At 44.0% G+C, this 17,128-nt stretch overlaps 1 protein-coding gene across 2 annotated transcripts in view; it reads left to right on the plus strand.

Moving 5' to 3' along the window:
- Nucleotides 1–2,983: 2,983 nt before the first annotated feature.
- Nucleotides 2,984–17,128, plus strand: part of zmp:0000000711 (tubby-related protein 3) — a 35,079-nt gene continuing 20,934 nt past the window's right edge. Inside the window, exon 1 of one of the 2 annotated variants that reach the window (XM_036517965.1) lies at nucleotides 2,984–3,053. In XM_036517965.1, coding sequence (XP_036373858.1) covers nucleotides 3,034–3,053 — 20 coding nt within the window. In that variant the 5' untranslated portion in view covers nucleotides 2,984–3,033. The remainder of the gene's footprint in view (nucleotides 3,054–17,128) is intronic. The other variant, XM_036517966.1, reaches the window with a different exon arrangement.

Genomic DNA, 17,128 nt, shown 5'->3' on the forward strand with positions numbered 1-17,128 from the left:
AATGCGGATGCTGTTGGGAAAGTGCTGAGCTCCTGAGTGCACTGGGGTCTTCTTGCATTGTGGCCCATCTGGCTCATCACGGGCGACCTCTGGTTCATTTTTTGGAAAGGGAAGCTTCCTCCTCTTGAGAATTAGGGGTCTTCTGGGACTCTCTCTCATCATGATCAGATGTCAATCACTGGCGGCGCCGACTGGCTGACAGACTGAAGGGAAGACAGACACAGTCACATTGCCGTCAGCGTCTGCTTCATTGTATAAAAGTTACGTGTGGTAGCTTTAACAGTAACAACGCTTTACCAGTGAAAATAACACTCTAAGAAACCCGGGATACCTGTAGACAGTCAAACAAGTGCACATTCTTTCTCTACCTCTCTCGCAGCGAGTACCTTTTGGCTAACAAGCTAAAATTAGCAGGCCGATGCTAAGTTGGTTGCTCAGACCAGGAAAAAGATCAATGCCGCTTTGTCTGAATATATCAACCCCTCTGTCTGTGTATTTATTCAGAAACAACAGTTCCTAGTTCACAGAAAGCGGGTAGTTGGTATTGAGCATTAATCACAGATCGTGCAGAGCTATCTAGTCAGATAAGATGTACGTTGTCTGTAAGCTGGCTAATGGCAACAACCAATGTACTTAGAAAAATTCTACTTTTAAAATATTAACCGTTGATGAGACGTACAGTCTTCTAGAACTAGATGCCGTTAAACTGATTGAACTTGGTCAACCTGGTTTAGTAAATACCTAGCTTACAACGTTAACCTCAGCAACGTTAGCCAGTGACGTTAGTTAGCTAGCTAGCAGTGGAGCAGACTAACACTGACTGATATTGGCCACCCATTTTAGCAATACCTTAGATAAAACGCTAGGTCGCAAGATGCACAACAAAAGACAAGCAGTCCAAATCAAAGACCATACCTTCATATTAGGAAAATTGCCTTTTGTTCGTTAATCCCACGCTTCCGCTCAAGACGTGTTAAAATCAAATTCCAGCTTTGAGGAAAAAAATGTGTCTGAACATTCCCCCGATTGTTTCGTTTCATGGTGATTTGAATTTTGGCGCGCGCTACGGCAGGGTAACGTCCTGATGTCGTCACCAGCCGTTACCAATCAAAATTCATTTTCTGCAGGGGCTTAACCAATCGAAGGGGGACCTTTCACAACCTCTCCCAAATAGTAGGCATACTACATTTTACATACTAAGCATTGACAGACTGTCATTCAATATCTTTTGGTATGAAATACTTTTTCCTTCAAGTCATTATAAACATTTGAAAAATATATCTGCTATAAAGTGAATCGAAATTTGGCCTGAACAATCTGGGCCACCTCACACTATTCTATAACATACTCAATGCTTCCTTTATTATTTTTGTAGCCTAACTTGGTCCTACGTTTTTGTTTTTTTTCTAAGTGGCTGAAAATAAAACAAGGCAACAGTACTTCGTCAGCCCAATTTCTAACCGTAAAATAAATGGAAATACCCAGCTTGGTGGATGTCACACTGAAATTTTTCTCCGTTATTAATTAAGTTATTAAGAAATGTTTTGAGTTGTTTGATCGTTATGTACATTCTTGAGGGGGTGGTCTAAAATGAATCAGACTCAGGAAAACCTGAACGTCAACGATAGGAACGCGTAGGAACGCAGGCAGCATTAGCTCATAGATAATGCAGCAGGAAAATTAAAATAGAGAAGAAAGGGAAGTGAAAATTGTCCATGGTGGAGAACTTATTGTGTAACCACATGAGATTGTATCCAAATTTTGTATGTGAAAATGAGATTATAAATTACAGAAGCAAAATTTAAATTGAAGTATGTTCTCTAGAAGTGCACCAGAGGGCGCAAAAACACAGTGAGATATTACGTAGAGAAAACCGTAGCGCATTCTTGGCCCTTCACACTGTGAATGACTATATGTAAAGTGACGTGGGAAAATGTGTTACAGTAGGTGTCAGTTGTTGTAATATTGATACAGTCATTATTTTGCAAATCAGTGTACACGTACTCATATACGGAGAATATATGATTTATATGGATGAGTAATTTGCTCATAACTTCTCTCATAGTAAGTTTTACTATGAAATATGTCTATATGTACTGACATATTTGATAAAAAAGCGATATGTCGAGCAATCTTGCTCGCATCAGGATACGGTTCTGAATCCCAAACACAATAAAACTAGTGGCAGACTAATGATTTATGTTTTCCACATCTGTACGATTCACGATTTCGAGTTACGTGTCAGAGACACACATATACCGAATGAAACAAATGATAGCCAATGGTGTACATAGAGACACAATGATGCAGTTCTGCACGTGGTGAGGGCCTCTTCATTTTTCTTAGCGACAGAAAAGGGTGTACAACCCAATCATTGAATTCAGCTTGTTTTATTTGCAATGGTCATTTACAATACAGTATAACACAGCTACAACGACTCAACAAACATCAACATAAAAGTAAAGCACACAAATCAACCATCTATAACACAACAAATACAGTCATTATACAGCAATGCAATACACTCACTACACATAAGTAAATAAAATACAAGCCACTAAATACAATAAAAAATAGTACAGTTGCAGCATGATTTTTTCAAGGCAACAAACTAGCATAAATTAGAAACTGTTTCAATTCAGCCACGGTTGGACAGGACTGGGAACTTTACTTGAAAGCATCCAGTCGAACTAAACATAAATTAGCCCACTCAGAGGGAAGACCTTCCAGCTGAATACAGAAGACAGTAGCCGAACATGATTCAAGAAAAAAAAAATCAAGTACTGTAGACGCTGCAACAAAGTTAATACTAACCCCTTGTTAACGCACACGCGTTACTTTGCCTCCAAATCAAGTCATACCAGTGTTGTGACCAATCAGAATGCTATTACAAACCCGGACGCCCAATGGCGGGGACCGTTGCAGCTTTGTGCGGTTACTAGGGCTGAAGAGCTCTTTTCCCTTGGTGTAAACGAGAATTACCGACACAGGGAGGCCAAACAGCTGGGGGATCCATAGCAACCACTGATAAACATGAGTTACTACAGCATCAGGTAAGCTAGTATAGACGTACCTAATTGTGTCGAAGCGTTTTTTTCCCATGTGGTTTGCTAAATTCATGAAGCACAGCAGATAACTAATGTTGCTCTCACAGAAACGTGAGTCGTTTAACTTTGATTTTGAGTGGCCGCTGTTGCTCATCATGGCTGGAGAACTGGCTAGCTTGAAAGAACCAGCGTGCTAGCTATCTAAAATACTGATGTAAAAGTATAAAGGATAGGCTAACATTAGTTAACTTATTATATTGGACTGTTTGCACAAATACGTAACTAGATAACTACCGCTTTTCCTGGAAGCAGAGTTAGCTAAAGATAATTAGATAGGCTGCTTAACTCAACAGTTCTGATGAGCTAACGTTAGCTACCTCGCTACTTTACTGTCTGCATTACTAGCTAACGGAGCCAGCTAGCTAATGTTAATGTAACAAACCAACGATCATATGTCAAGCTAAACTAAAAATGAGCAAACTCAATCTAGACTGATTGTTTGTTATAGACTCTAAATGGCAAAATTTGGCTAGATTTTGTAACTGGTTATTTTTCGTCTTCTGATAAGAATATACCTTGCTGTTGTGCTCCTGGCTGAACTACTGTGCTTTACGTTTAACGTTAGCTACTTAACTAGCTTGCTGGCTAGCTAATATTTCTAGTCTGTCAGTTAGCTGGCGCCACACAATTTATCAAAAATAATAAGGCGCCACTGATTAATCACAGTTCATTTATTTGAGTTCAACGGTTTATACCGGTATAAACGATAACAAAGTAAGAAGAGTAAGATCAGCATTTGCAGATGACTGGAAATCAGTAATCCGTTAATAACTAACTACACCGCTGAAAGTGATAAATTACGTCACGGCAACGTTGCAGCTGTGAAAATGTGATCGAGGTAACGGCTAGAGACACGTTGGTCAGCGAGGGTCCGCGCAAAGGTTGTTCCGCCATGGGCGGATCTGTACAGCGAAATTATGAATTGTGGTACATTTTGTAAACGATTGGGGCACGCTATTCACATCGCTGTTCATTGCTAAGAGAGGAAAGTTACAGAAAAGTTGGAAATACTGGAGTGAACACCGATAACAGCAGACAGGTTTTTCTTAATTGAACTAGTAACAATGCATGCAAAAGATAATACCATGGGGTGTCAGAGGATAATGACAGTCGCTGCAAAGATAGGTCCGTAAAATGGGACTAAGCTACAGTATTTTAACATGCATGAACAGAAGCAATATTAGAAGACAAGAAAATCGTAGAGATATTGTTGAGAAAGACGTGTCCTATGCCCCCCCCCCCCCCCCCAAAAAAAAAAAATATATATATATATATATAGGTATATATATGTATAAATCAAGGAGACCACACGTTACTTATGTTGCTGGGTGATTCAGTCCACAAAGGGGAGTGAGAGGAAAGAAAGGGCAATGTTTACCAAAGGAAGAGCAAGTATATGGTAGAAAGTGTTTGTGTGTGTATTGGTGTGTATTTCTTTATTTTGCTCAGTGGACGCCCAAACCCAGGGTGATTTACTAGCACAGATCAAAGACATAATACACGTTTTGCACTTTATTAATACATGCAGCAGGATATAATTACTGAATGCAGAAAGGTTGTACAAATTGTTCAGGGGTGCCTCACGTGAGATTGAAAAACCACTCTTTACATGTTTCCCACCATATTAAGGGTTTACGACATTTGCACGATATGTTGGGGATATAGTGTTATTCAGTAACCTGTTAAATATTGTAGTTTGGTGCAAATAATTTAATACCAAAATGCATCAGTACACAAAGCTTTGTCATGCTTAACAAGGCTGTCATGAATTGTGGTGTATTGTATAACAGTGTCATAATTGGTCTTTTTTGAAGAAAAAAACTAAAAAAGCTTATTGTTAAAAATGGCAAACAAACTGCACTTGTTTCTGTAACTTGAAAGAAGAAAGTATTTTCATTGTAAATTGATTTTAGAGTGTCTATATGTTCATTGTCATTGTTATTGGAGAGTGCTCAGTGATTGATGTGTTATAAGAATACAAGTCAAATACATTTTTAGATTCCTAGTGTCACCTTGTATACAGCCTGGCTTTGCTCATCTCAAAAGCTTGTATTGTATTCACAGAGCTTATGTTTTTGCATATATATTTGATTATATACAGAATTAATATTAGATATACCAGCATGCCTTTGCAAAGGTGCAGAGTTTGTGTGTGGTACTTGAAATGTTCTGAGATTGAATTTTACCTTTTTGAGCTTCATGAAGGAAAGATAATGGATGTCTTAATAAACTGAAACACAAATGTAATGAACAGGGATACAAAATGTGGAAGAGCGTGCAGCTTTTGCTTTAAGGAGTAGGTTCACAAAGGACTGAATCATTTATCAAATGATAAATGAGCTGAAATTTGGTAAGAGCTGCAACTGGAGCTTGGTTCTGCACCTCTATAAATAGCCACAAAAAGAAGGACTATGATTTTCTCTGGTATTTACTGCTTTTCATGTTGTGTTAACTCTTAACTGTCATTTTATTGATGGCATATTAATTACGACTCAGTCTGTACAGTACAATATGCGGCATCTCCCATGTGCTCACTGCAAATTTTGGTGCAGCTCCTCTGATCTTGCACACAAATGGCTACAGACACATAAATCCAGTCTGCAAAAATGACTCTGAATTACTTATATTTTGCTTTTCAAACATGCCTGAGGGCTGTAAGTAACTGCTCTTGCACAGTCAGCAAAAGAAGCTAAAATACCTCTGTGGTATTTATATTGCTATTACCAGGGATTGCTCTCATTTTTGGAAGCCTGATGATGGCCAGCCTCATGCTGTGTACCACTGAATCATGGAGGGGCAGATTTTAGATGAGAAGCAGTTCTGGAATTGGCTTGGCCTCATTGCTAAGGCGGAGGATACTGAGTATCTATCAGTATCCGTCCACATTCCTCACAAAAGTGAGGTCTCTGAGGTGCTCCACACCCTAAAAACAGCTGTATGTGTGTGTTAGAGTGTTTTCCTGAATGGGTCTACAGCAGTTGCCGTGTCCAGTCTACAAATATCTGACCTTTGATGAATGGGAACAATGACAGGAGTTGACAAGAAGGCTTCCCATAGCCCTCTCCCCTCAAAGGCCAGGAAGCGTACCAGCAAACGAGATGGAAATTGAAACACTGCATTGTCTGTGCTGCCTCTCTGTCCCTCCACAGCAGTTTACAGAAGGCCAGAGATCCTTCTTGCGCTGGTTGTGTAGTGGGCTGAAGAAATAAAACAAATTTATGTTTTTAGCAGGCCTCAACATTTTTTTTGTCTCTCAAGCCAGAATTCCTTAACAGCAGTGTTCCTGGCTGAAGTGAAGACCTGCTCCCCTGGTGATAGTGCTTTGGAATGCAGGGCTGTTTGAAGTTGGGTGAAAAAAATATTCTAGTCTTCCAGTACTTTTAAATTAGTCTAAGCAAAGGATATTTTAACTTAAAGTTTAAACTTTTACAACTTATTCTCTCAGTTGTTTAGCTTGTTTGTGAGTAGTTAGCCTATATGATTACCTAACCTCTTTGCTGGGGCCAGTTGCAGTTGTTTATTTCTTTAATTTTTAGGTTTCTATCTCATAGGTTAATAACCCCTAACCTTTGTGAATTGGTTATCATTGTAATTCTGGACATTGTGTATATACTCATTTGAAAGCCATTATCTCCAGACTTTTTTGAGTTGGCAGTAAAGTTGGTTTTAAATTGTTGGTGATTTTTTGAAACTGGCCCAATGATACAGGAGGGTAAAAAAAAATCTAATACTGCTTCTAGAGTTTTCAGAAGAAATGTTAATGCATCAACCAGGGAAGTATGTACCTGATGTGTGGATGTGTATTCTGGTGAATTGCTCAGAAAATTTTTTCAGGTTATAAAAATTTTTATTTTTGGTGCAATGTTGAGGGCTGCACCATACGAGCTTCCACTTTCTCAAAAGCAGTGCATGGTAAATGTGTCTTTTCAATTCAACATTTAAATGAAGTCATATATGACCTTTGACCCTTGGTGCATTATTGAAGCCTGCTCATTATATCTAGAATATGGAGGATGGTGTTTGATTTGTAATTGTAGTTACTAAACCCATTAAATATTTTTGTTACAATGTCTGTGTCATTGGTTATAGCAGTGTGAAATAAAACATACACCTGTAGCATCCATATAAATGCCGGTAACCTACAAAGCTCTAGCCTCTGCTTTTCTGGGTTTCACTGCAAGCTGCAGTAGGAGCGAGGAAGACAAACAGACTCTGTCCGCACATGTCAGTAATAACATGCTGTTAATGTTTGTGTTCGTGCCGGAGCGTGTCTCTCCTTGCACTATCCACGGGGGCTTGCTTGCACAGTGTTTGAGGCCCAACCGAAGTAAATAGACACTCCCCGGAGATTCAGATTCCCTGAACTGTTGTTTGATGAAGCACATGGGGACCTAGATGGAGAACAGGTGCGGAGCAGAGTGGCGCTCTACTAACAGGGAGGCATGGTGCTCCGGGGGGGGGGGGGGGAGGGGGGGGGGGGGGCGAAAAGAGCAGAGGAGTCAGATTGCTTTGGTGACGGTGGGAGGAAAACGCCGACTCCTTCCTCGCCTCCCACCCTTCCTGTTCAAATGGAATTCGTCAGCTTTGATCAACCCATCGAATCCGGTTAAATACATTTCCCCTTAGTGTGTGTATCCTCCCTGATGCTGCTGTCCCAGTCTTGAACCAGCTGCAGGATTAGGCTGTGCAGAAGGACTGGGTGTAATACTGCACTGCACCAAGTGTTGCCAAGGCTCTGGCGCTTTACTGAGTGCAGACCTTAAGGAGAAGAACAACTGTTTGATTATTGGGTCAAAAGTTCCCTAAATGATGAATTTAATAATTATTACATGCTTAAATGCTTGTTAATTAACAAAAATTGAAGTCATGACTCTTATTCTTTCTTGTCCATAGTCATGGACAGCAAAAGTTACCCATTTGAAGTAACAGGTAATTCACAGATATTAATTTTCATGTCTTAAAGTGTGAGTGATAGTAGAGCTCCTGTCCATATAGCGCTTGGGGGGGCAAATCTTTGACTATCCACATACTCCACCTAGGGAACTATAAAGGGTTCAAATATCAGAATAATTCAGATGTACTGCCTGCGATGAAGTTTCCCCAGCCTCTGTCTTCTGCACAGAATATCTTAGTACAGTGCTGTGAGTACAGCTTTGCTCCAGTAGAGCTCTTTGATAATTAAGATAATTAACTATTTAATTGGCCATTAGGGACTTTGTATGTGTTTAATGGCAGTTAATATGTTTTATCCCATGTTTGAAGAGCAGAGAATAATCCAAAGCCATATTGATGGTTCTGCCAGCTTTAATGAAGATTTACGGAATACCCCATAAACTACACAGTTATAGTAGACGTGACACAGAAAATCCAGTGGATTTTATTAAATGTTAATTTTATGCCAGATTATAAGACCAGTTGTTTATTTGATGATACAAATTCAATGGAATACCCCCAAGGACGCAAAGTATACAGCTAGATGTTCTCTAGATCTAATCTGGATTCTGGATTACTTTATTTTGCATTACCATTTTACATGTACTGTTCTAAAACACTTTATAGATGCCAGATTGATGATGCCATCATTTTTATTTCTGCAATATAATGATTACATCAATGCCAGTCTGTTTGTAGGAGCTTATTATACTTTAATAAGCTGGTTCTTAATCAGAAAATTGTGAATGACCCGCCTTAGGCATCATTTTAACACAATGTTTCCCCACCCTCATTCTCAGGACCATTGTGTTTGCTGGTTGTCATGGTGGCTGAGCTCTTAAACTACAGTAATTTGGTTTGATTGAGCTATTGGTTGAATACTAGCTTGAAGCTGATGTCACTCAACACTGTCTGTTCTTAGTTATTTTTCCCAACTATGGATTGTTAAAAATGTACTTATTGTAACAGAAGGGTATATGCAAGTGTATTTCTGCAAATTATTTCTATTGCTTAAACAAATGATCAGCATTAAGAGATATTCATCTTTATTAAACGGAAATAATTAGTTCTGCAGTGTGGGTGCCCTAGGACCAGTGGGCGCTAAGTGAACATCAGGGTAAATGGGGAGAGCTGATTTACATTTGTATTAACAATAATGTGCTGAATAGACAGCTCAACTTGATCTCCCTCCAGTGTACCGCTAATGAAGTTGTGTGGGGGGTGCTTAGACAGAGTGCATTCCCTTGTCCGCAAAGCCAGTGGTTGTTTTTCTCAAGGCTTTTTACTCTCCTATCTGAAAAGTCGCAAACAGTTTTTGTACCACCTTTACTTCCCGCTGCAGTAGAATAATGATGTGGCCTGTTTGAGTCACCCCGGACAACTTGTCCTCCACTTAAACTCCTATTTTTGCAGGCGTTAAAAGAAAAGTCGCATTCCACTGAAGCCAAGGCGGTCCCCTGCATGACCCCCGCCGTTAGCAGCTGACCTTTTCCCTTTCGCGAGACCGCCCGGCTTTGTGCCGTTCCTCTCTGGCTGCTCGGCAGTTTGTGCTGTACCGATACAGGAATCTGAACAGTAGCCTCTCAGACCAAACCATGGACCTGTCCCAAAATCAGACAGGCTGCACTATCCTGGAGCACCACGTGATCACGGCCATCATAAAATAACCATCACAGGCACACTTTGGCCCGAGAGACTTGTAAGGATGCCCGCCAAGAAAACAAATAATGAAATATAATGTGGTAACCAGGCTATGACGACACCTGCTCAATGGAGAGATCAGTTCCTCTCTGTAATTATAGACTAGGTCAGACTGAGCAAGTCCAAGGGTCCGGGACTGAGTCCAGCTTGAGGAGTAATGAAGACAGACAATTGCCCCTGTGTGTGCGGAACAGGCTGTACACACTGCATTTGCTGTTAGCCGTGCAGATGTTGGCATTGGGAGCTGTGCTAAGAGCAGACCGTGATGCCAGCTTCCTCTCTCCTCTCATCGCCACTTCAGGCCGGTACTTGTTGGATGGAGGGATGGAGAGAGTGTGAGAGATGGAAACAGCTGTGCATTCTTCTGTCACTTTGTTGTGTGGTGATGTACAGGCTGTGATGCTGTCTGCGCGCTGAGTATGTCAGAGCATAAACAGCCCACCCTACTCCACTGCTGTGCAATTGCATATTACCAGAAAAACAGGACAGTTTGCCTAGCTGAGGACCATCTGTAGTCTAGACATGTATGTCAGCCAGAAAAGGCTAATTATCAATATGCGTTTGTATATTGTTAGATTGTGATACCTCTTTTTTTTCTCATTCTTTTTGTTCCCCAGTCTCTCTATCCCCTGTCTCTCTCCCTCTCTCCCCCACTCACTCACACTCTCTTTCCCTCTCTCCTTGATCACATTCTTTCTCTCTCCCTCTTTCCTTGTTCATACTCTTTCTCCCTCTGTCTCACCTACTCGCTCACACACTCTCTCTGCTTGCTCACACTTTCTTTTTCCCTCTCTCTCATCCACTCGCTCACTCTCCGTGTCTTTCTCGCTCTCCCTCCCCCTCCCTTCTTGCTCACACGCTCTGTCCCTCTCTCCGTGTTCACACTCTGTCTCTCTTCTTCTCTCTCCTTGCACACACTGTGTCTCTCTCCCTCTCAGGGGCATGGCGAAACACTCTCTGTGGTCCGTTTCATGCCTGTGGGGTGACTCACGCTGCAAGCCACGCCAGCTTCAAATGGCGCTGCGTCTCTTTGAAGAGCTGAAGCCAGGCGCTGCGATGCGACCTTAGGATAACAGAGCGACGAGGTCCAGATGCCGCGGGTCCGGGAAGAGGGGAATAAATAAACCCAGCAGAAAGGCTGGCTTGTTTGTGGCCATGTTTGTTGAAGAGCTGTTCAGAGCTGGTGAGGGGGAGAGTAGGAGGAAGGGCCAGGAGCTGTAGTCTGCAATGCCGTACAGACGCAGGTCAGGAGGTGGAAGAGAGTTCAGGCCTCAGCCTGTCCTGTACTGAGGTGGAGGTGACAGAGCACTCTATATCTGGAGGTGTCAGCAACAGTGGCGTTGGTCATAAGTCATAAAGGCACCAGCAGCCCAAACACCTAGTAAAATCACCATTTCTGAACTGGGACTTAAAGTGAAAAATACATTTGCTTCCAAACGTAAAATGAGAAGCAGTTTTTTTGCAGCGCATTCCTAACACACATGTGGCTCAGAGTCCTGAGCGATCCATTTGCTCTGGGTCAGGGACCGAAAGAATGAAAATAACTCTGGAATGCGCGATTGGTTTTGCTCAATGCATCCAATTTACTCTCGCTGCTTTCGCAACAGTGTGGCGCCTTGATTTGTCTGCGCTGTCCAGCTGTCATGTGGCCATCATACCCTGCTAAGATGGCAAAGCATCAGCAGAGCCTGTTGTGCTTTTGCCCTTGTGTGATTAGGCCTGTGCTCTTCATTGCTGTCTGATTTAGCTCTCACCCGACGCGCGGTGCTGTGGATGTCATTGAATATGAGCTTGTTGGGGCTTCCGAGTGGCTCAGTCAGCTCGTGCGCTTGCAGCAAGCCCTGTGGTCCAAGGTTCAAGCCTACCCATGTCATCAGCTAACTGGGAGCCCACGGTGGCAGTACACATTGGCTTGCGTCCGCCGGGGAGCAGGGGCAGGCGTGCCGGAATAGCTCCCTCGTCTCTCCGCTGCGGTGTCCTCCAGCGGCGCATATCAGGCCCCTGCAGAGTCCCTTGGTGACGTCAGTGGGGAGGCGCCCATCCTCAGTTGGTGTTTTCCACACTGTGGTGCACTGTGGGACTTATGGTATGAAAAATAGCTGTTGCCTGCGTCTGAGTGTATTGAGGACTGCACCCGCCTCGCTGCAGAACTCCTGCACAAGCACGGAGGGTGCGCGAGGAGACAAGCCGAGCGTGCAGCTGACCATTCCAAATTAGGGTAAAGGAGCATGAAGGAAATTCTGGAAAAGGAGAATACGAGCTTGACACATGATGAAGAGAATAAAGCAATTCTCCTGCACATCAGTCAGGCTATTGCAATGCGGAGCCAAGCCACACTCTGCCTTTTTTTTTTTTTTTTTTTGAGTAATCACGCAGTCAAAGGAAATGCCTTTGGTGTATTACGCTATGATGGGAATTGCCTGATGAATGCTGAACAGTCAGCTACTGGGAAACCGTTACAGAAGTTTTGTCTTTGTGCAGTGTTCTTATCCAAATAAACAAAAACTTGTGAAACTTTTTTTGCAGAAGCTTGTTTTTGCAGTTTCTAAATGATTATTAAGAAATTCAAAGGCATTCTGGGCGTGTGTCAGTGCTCCCCTTTCTCAGTGCTGACTGTTCTGCTGGCACTGTGAGTGTGTGTGTCAGTGTTCCGCTGTCTACTGTCTCAGTGCTTACTGAGCGTGTGTCAGTGTTTCACTCTCTACTGTCTCAGTGCTTACTGAGCGTGTGTCAGTGTTTCACTCTCTACTGTCTCAGTGCTTACTGAGCGTGTGTCAGTGTTCCGCTCTCTACTGTCTCAGTGCTTACTGAGCGTGTGTCAGTGTTTCACTCTCTACTGTCTCAGTGCTTACTGAGCGTGTGTCAGTGTTCCGCTCTCTACTGTCTCAGTGCTTACTGAGCGTGTGTCAGTGTTTCACTCTCTACTGTCTCAGTGCTTACTGAGCGTGTGTCAGTGTTCCGCTCTCTACTGTCTCAGTGCTTACTGAGCGTGTGTCAGTGTTTCACTCTCTACTGTCTCAGTGCTTACTGAGCGTGTGTCAGTGTTTCACTCTCTACTGTCTCAGTGCTTACTGAGCGTGTGTCAGTGTTCCGCTCTCTACTGTCTCAGTGCTTACTGAGCGTGTGTCAGTGTTCCACTCTCTACTGTCAGTGCGCCTGTTTCTGCTCTCTCAGTGTTGACCGTTCTGTTGGCACTGTGAGCGTTTGTGCTCACTCTGCTCTGGTTGAGATGGTCCGCTTCACCGCAGGTCTGATTTGTGCCCTTGTGTTTCGTTTTTTGTTAGTCTTCCTCTTCCTTCACACCACGGGATGTTTTTTTTCTTCAGCTTTGTTTCAGAGGATTTTATTTATTTTTATTATATTGCTTGAACTCACGCCTTTTCTAGAACTGTGGCTTTCTGTCGCCTGATTTATCAAACAAAGGCAGTCTTTGAGAGGTTCCACACAGTTAGACTGGAGACTTGGTGACAGTGTAAAATATCTCATATGGCACAGATGCCAGGTCCCTAGTGTTAACAGAACATAAATAAAATAGAATATCCACAGAGCGGCATAAACCGTTTCAGCCATGGTGGTGACAGTATTATTTATCAAAATTATTTCCTGTTTGTGTCCATAAAGCTGAGTTTCCACTTTCAGGGCGCTTGGTGGTGGTGCCGGTTTTGGTCTGAAGTTTGGACAAGAGGGTCATATGAGGCCATACCTCACCGAACATGGGAAGGAAAGCCGTGGGGTTGTTTGACTTGTAGACACAATTCACCGGAATGGAGACGTTGTATAAATTTCTCTCAGCATGAAACGGGGCATTGGGTTCTGGTGCCCCCTGCGATGAACGCTGCAGAACCACCCAGAGTCACCCAGAACTTGGGCTGGATCCCATGCTGGCACAGTGGGCCTGGATGCATCCGAACAGGCCGGGGTGGCACCTGGGAGGTGAAGAGCAGGGCTGCAGGCTGCTGTGGAGATGCTGTGAGAACTACTCCCAAACAAAGGAAATGTTATTTATAAGGATAACTTCACAATGACAGCAACTGTTGTGTCTGTAGTTCTGCTCTGTATTGTATGGGGCTGCTTTAGCAATACTGCTTTGGTTTGTCCTTCCAATAAAGTGCCATTGAATTAAAGGGAGAAAGGAGAGGAGAGGAGAGGAGAAAAGGTACTAATGAAGAGGGAGAGAGAGAGAGATGGAGAGAGAGGGAAGTAGCAACGGGTAGACAGAAAGACAGTAATGGAGACAAAGAGATAGGGAGAAGGAGGTAGCGATGCGTAGAAAGAGAAGGAAAGAGGAGAAGAAGGGAATGAGAGGGAGAGAGTGCTGGGAAAAAGAAGAAGGAAGCAGTGGGTAGGGAGAGAGAGAGGGAGGGAGGGAGTGACAGGAGAAAGAGAAACAGGGAGGAGGGGGTGGATGGAAAGAGAGGGAGAGAGAGAGAGAGCGTATTGCTTTCTCCCTTGTTTGCGGTCAGGCTGACTCACTTGGCTAGGGGTTGTGTGTCTGGACAAGGCCTGCAGTTTTTTTCTGGTTCCCTGTTACTCTGCTGTGAGGCAATAGCCATGCCACATTGTTTTACTTCTTCTTAACACTGTGCCGGATTTGCAGTGGCTATTTATATTCAGCAGTGCTGATGGAAATGACACAATCTGGTTGTAACACTGGATTTATGTGGTGCGCAATAATGTACGTCGCCAAGTGCAGACGTGAGGGGATTTTGGTTACCTCAACGATGTCTCGGAGGTGACGTCACTGCAGTGCTGTGTTGTGAGTGTTTTGTTTTTACACCACCATTAAGGAACTGCGTCATTTGAAGATTCAGGAACAAGTCGGCTTGTCAGTTTTCTTCCTCTTTGCACCCACTTAGTATGCGCTTCACCTTGGTCACTTGCACACGAGCAGCATTAGAGGGTAAGATTGCAGTGGGGGGGTGGGGTAACACACTGGGACGTGCTGCCGTCAATAGCGTGTCCTTCATTTGTTTTGACCGTGTATAATTACCCCCTGGTGAGGTACACCCCAGACGGTCCTTTCATGACCACAAAGTGTGTACCCGTCACACGGGAGTGCTCAGGAGGTCTCGGTGTCCTAGCAACAGGAACGGGGTCCCATGGGTTTGCTGTATGGTCCACTGTGTTCTTAGTTTCCTGTACAGTATGTAGGAGTATGTAACAGCACTTACACTGTACAGTACAGCGTTATTATTTCTAATTTGGGAAGAAAAGCGCTCGTTATTATTAGAGTGTATTTCAGAATAGTCCCCTTTCCTTTGAAAAGTAGGCCACATTTTTGTGTGCTCACGAATGCACTCGGTGATTCATGACAAGTTCTGCTCATCTGTTCATCACTCGCGACTGTTGGCTTTGAGTTTTCACAACCATTATTGAACACATAATTCAGCAGAGTTTAGTGTTTGATTAAGGGTCTGATCAGTGAGGGGGACATTGCTGTGTCATGTTGTGCACGGTGACAGCTGATGTCATCGTGGCTTTTGATCGGTGCCAGGCCCCCGCAGTGATGGAGAAGCTCGTGGGTAAGCGGGAGGAACGTGGCATTGGCTTCTCTGTTGAAAAGGGTTGATTAGCCTGCACTCCAAGCCATATGCTCTCACTCTGGAACACTACAACAACACTCATGGCAGGCGGGGGGGGGGTTTGGGGGATTGTGAAACAGTGAATGTTCTTCATGTACAGCCTTCATTTTTAAAAGCATGTAATGTGCAGAGATTTGGTTTCCTTAAGCGTTGTGGGCTGTGGTTTCTGCATTTGCGAAGTTCAAAAGTCAGAGAGTGCAAGCCTGCACTGGAGGACTCTGCGTCTGTGGAGAGAGAGAGCTCTCTCAGAGCCACGCTGCTCGGGAAACGGAGCCAAACAATGCCCGAAAATTCACTCACTGGTGGTGGTTTAGCAAAACCATGGAAAAATCCATCAACAAACGTGAAAAGCTCCGTGTCTGTCATACCCGCATTAAAGGCTTATTCGCGTTAGACGCATTGCGAATGTGTGTCTTCTACTGGCCCGCTGAAAAACCTCACACTCTGCTACCAGAGCGCTGAGGGCACTCTCACTGACATGTCCCTGGTGTCTGGAACTGTAGGTCCTCTTCCTTTGAGACAGAGGTTTTTCAGGCTACGTGAGGTCACGCTTCAGAGGGGACACTTTGTCCCCGAAATAAATTGTACTCTCTGCTCTCAGGCAGGTCCACAGCAGACCCACTCTGGTCGAATGCTGTTCAGAGGGACATTTGGAAGTACTGGGTACACATTTTGGTGTCTGTCAGTCTCACTTGTTCAGGAATGTTCAGTATATTCTTTGTCTCCTATTACTCCCTTTAAAAAGCAGCTTCATAAATATCAAGTGTCATAAGGCTTCTTTGCTAAAGTTAATTAGTTGACTAAAGCCATCAAGCTTCTTACATGTTACTATGTTTATTGACCAATCGGATAAGAGTATGGACAGAACACTTGGTTGCATTTGTATGTATAATAGGATCAGCTGTAACCTTAAGATAACATTAGGGGTAAAATGCAAGTGAGAGACAGATGGAAACAAAAGTAACCTGGAGAGGTTCTCCTGTATGTTTTTTGCTGGCATGTTGTCTAGTGATAAATCCTAGAAAATGTAAAAAAAAAACTGGGCATGAATCCACTAATGCACGTGTGTGTTGTATGCCGTGCTTTACATCTGTGTGTATTTGGAATGTTGTCGTGGCAACGCCTCACGCTTGCACCTCACGCTCATTGGTGCCGGGTGTCAGTCCCAGGGGCTCTGTGGCCGGCGTCTCCCGGCTTCCTTTCGGCTGCGGCAGAGTCTCCGAGCTCACCTGAGCACGCAGGTAGGGCTCCCGGGCCACGATCTCTCCCCTCCTCCCTTATACAGGACCCTCATCCACACACCATGGACTCCGTTAAAACCGGCACCCAGCCCACATACAGCCGCTGGTCTTACAGGTATGAGCGTGGCGAGGCAGGCGGGAATGGGAGGGTCGCTGTGGATGAAGTTTTGGGGGGGGCGTTTCCTGCGCTGCTGTGCTGGGGTTTCTTATCGCCGTGCCGGGGAGTCTTGTTTCCTGTCCTCCGCCCTGCTGCCTTCGCCCTGGCTCCCCGTCTGCCGCCCAGCTCGTTCCTCTCGCTGTTTTTGCTAATTCGGAGCCCTGGAGCGCAGCGCAACAGGTGGCCACCGAAGCGCCGGGGCTGCCTTTCAGTCAGTCTCTCCTCGTTAGCACAGCGATAATGCCAGGCTTGCGCTCAGTGACTGGGAGGTGTTAGCCATATGTATTACGTGAATTACAGGCACAGAGGAAAACCGGGGCCTCCTGTGCACTCGCAAGTGGTGAATATGAACCCACTGGGCTGCCATGCAGACTTACAACATATTTATCCATGGTGTTTGCCATCTGT

Source organism: Megalops cyprinoides, chromosome 23, assembly GCF_013368585.1.
Source record: "Megalops cyprinoides isolate fMegCyp1 chromosome 23, fMegCyp1.pri, whole genome shotgun sequence".
Classification (NCBI taxonomy): Eukaryota; Metazoa; Chordata; class Actinopteri; order Elopiformes; family Megalopidae; genus Megalops; species Megalops cyprinoides.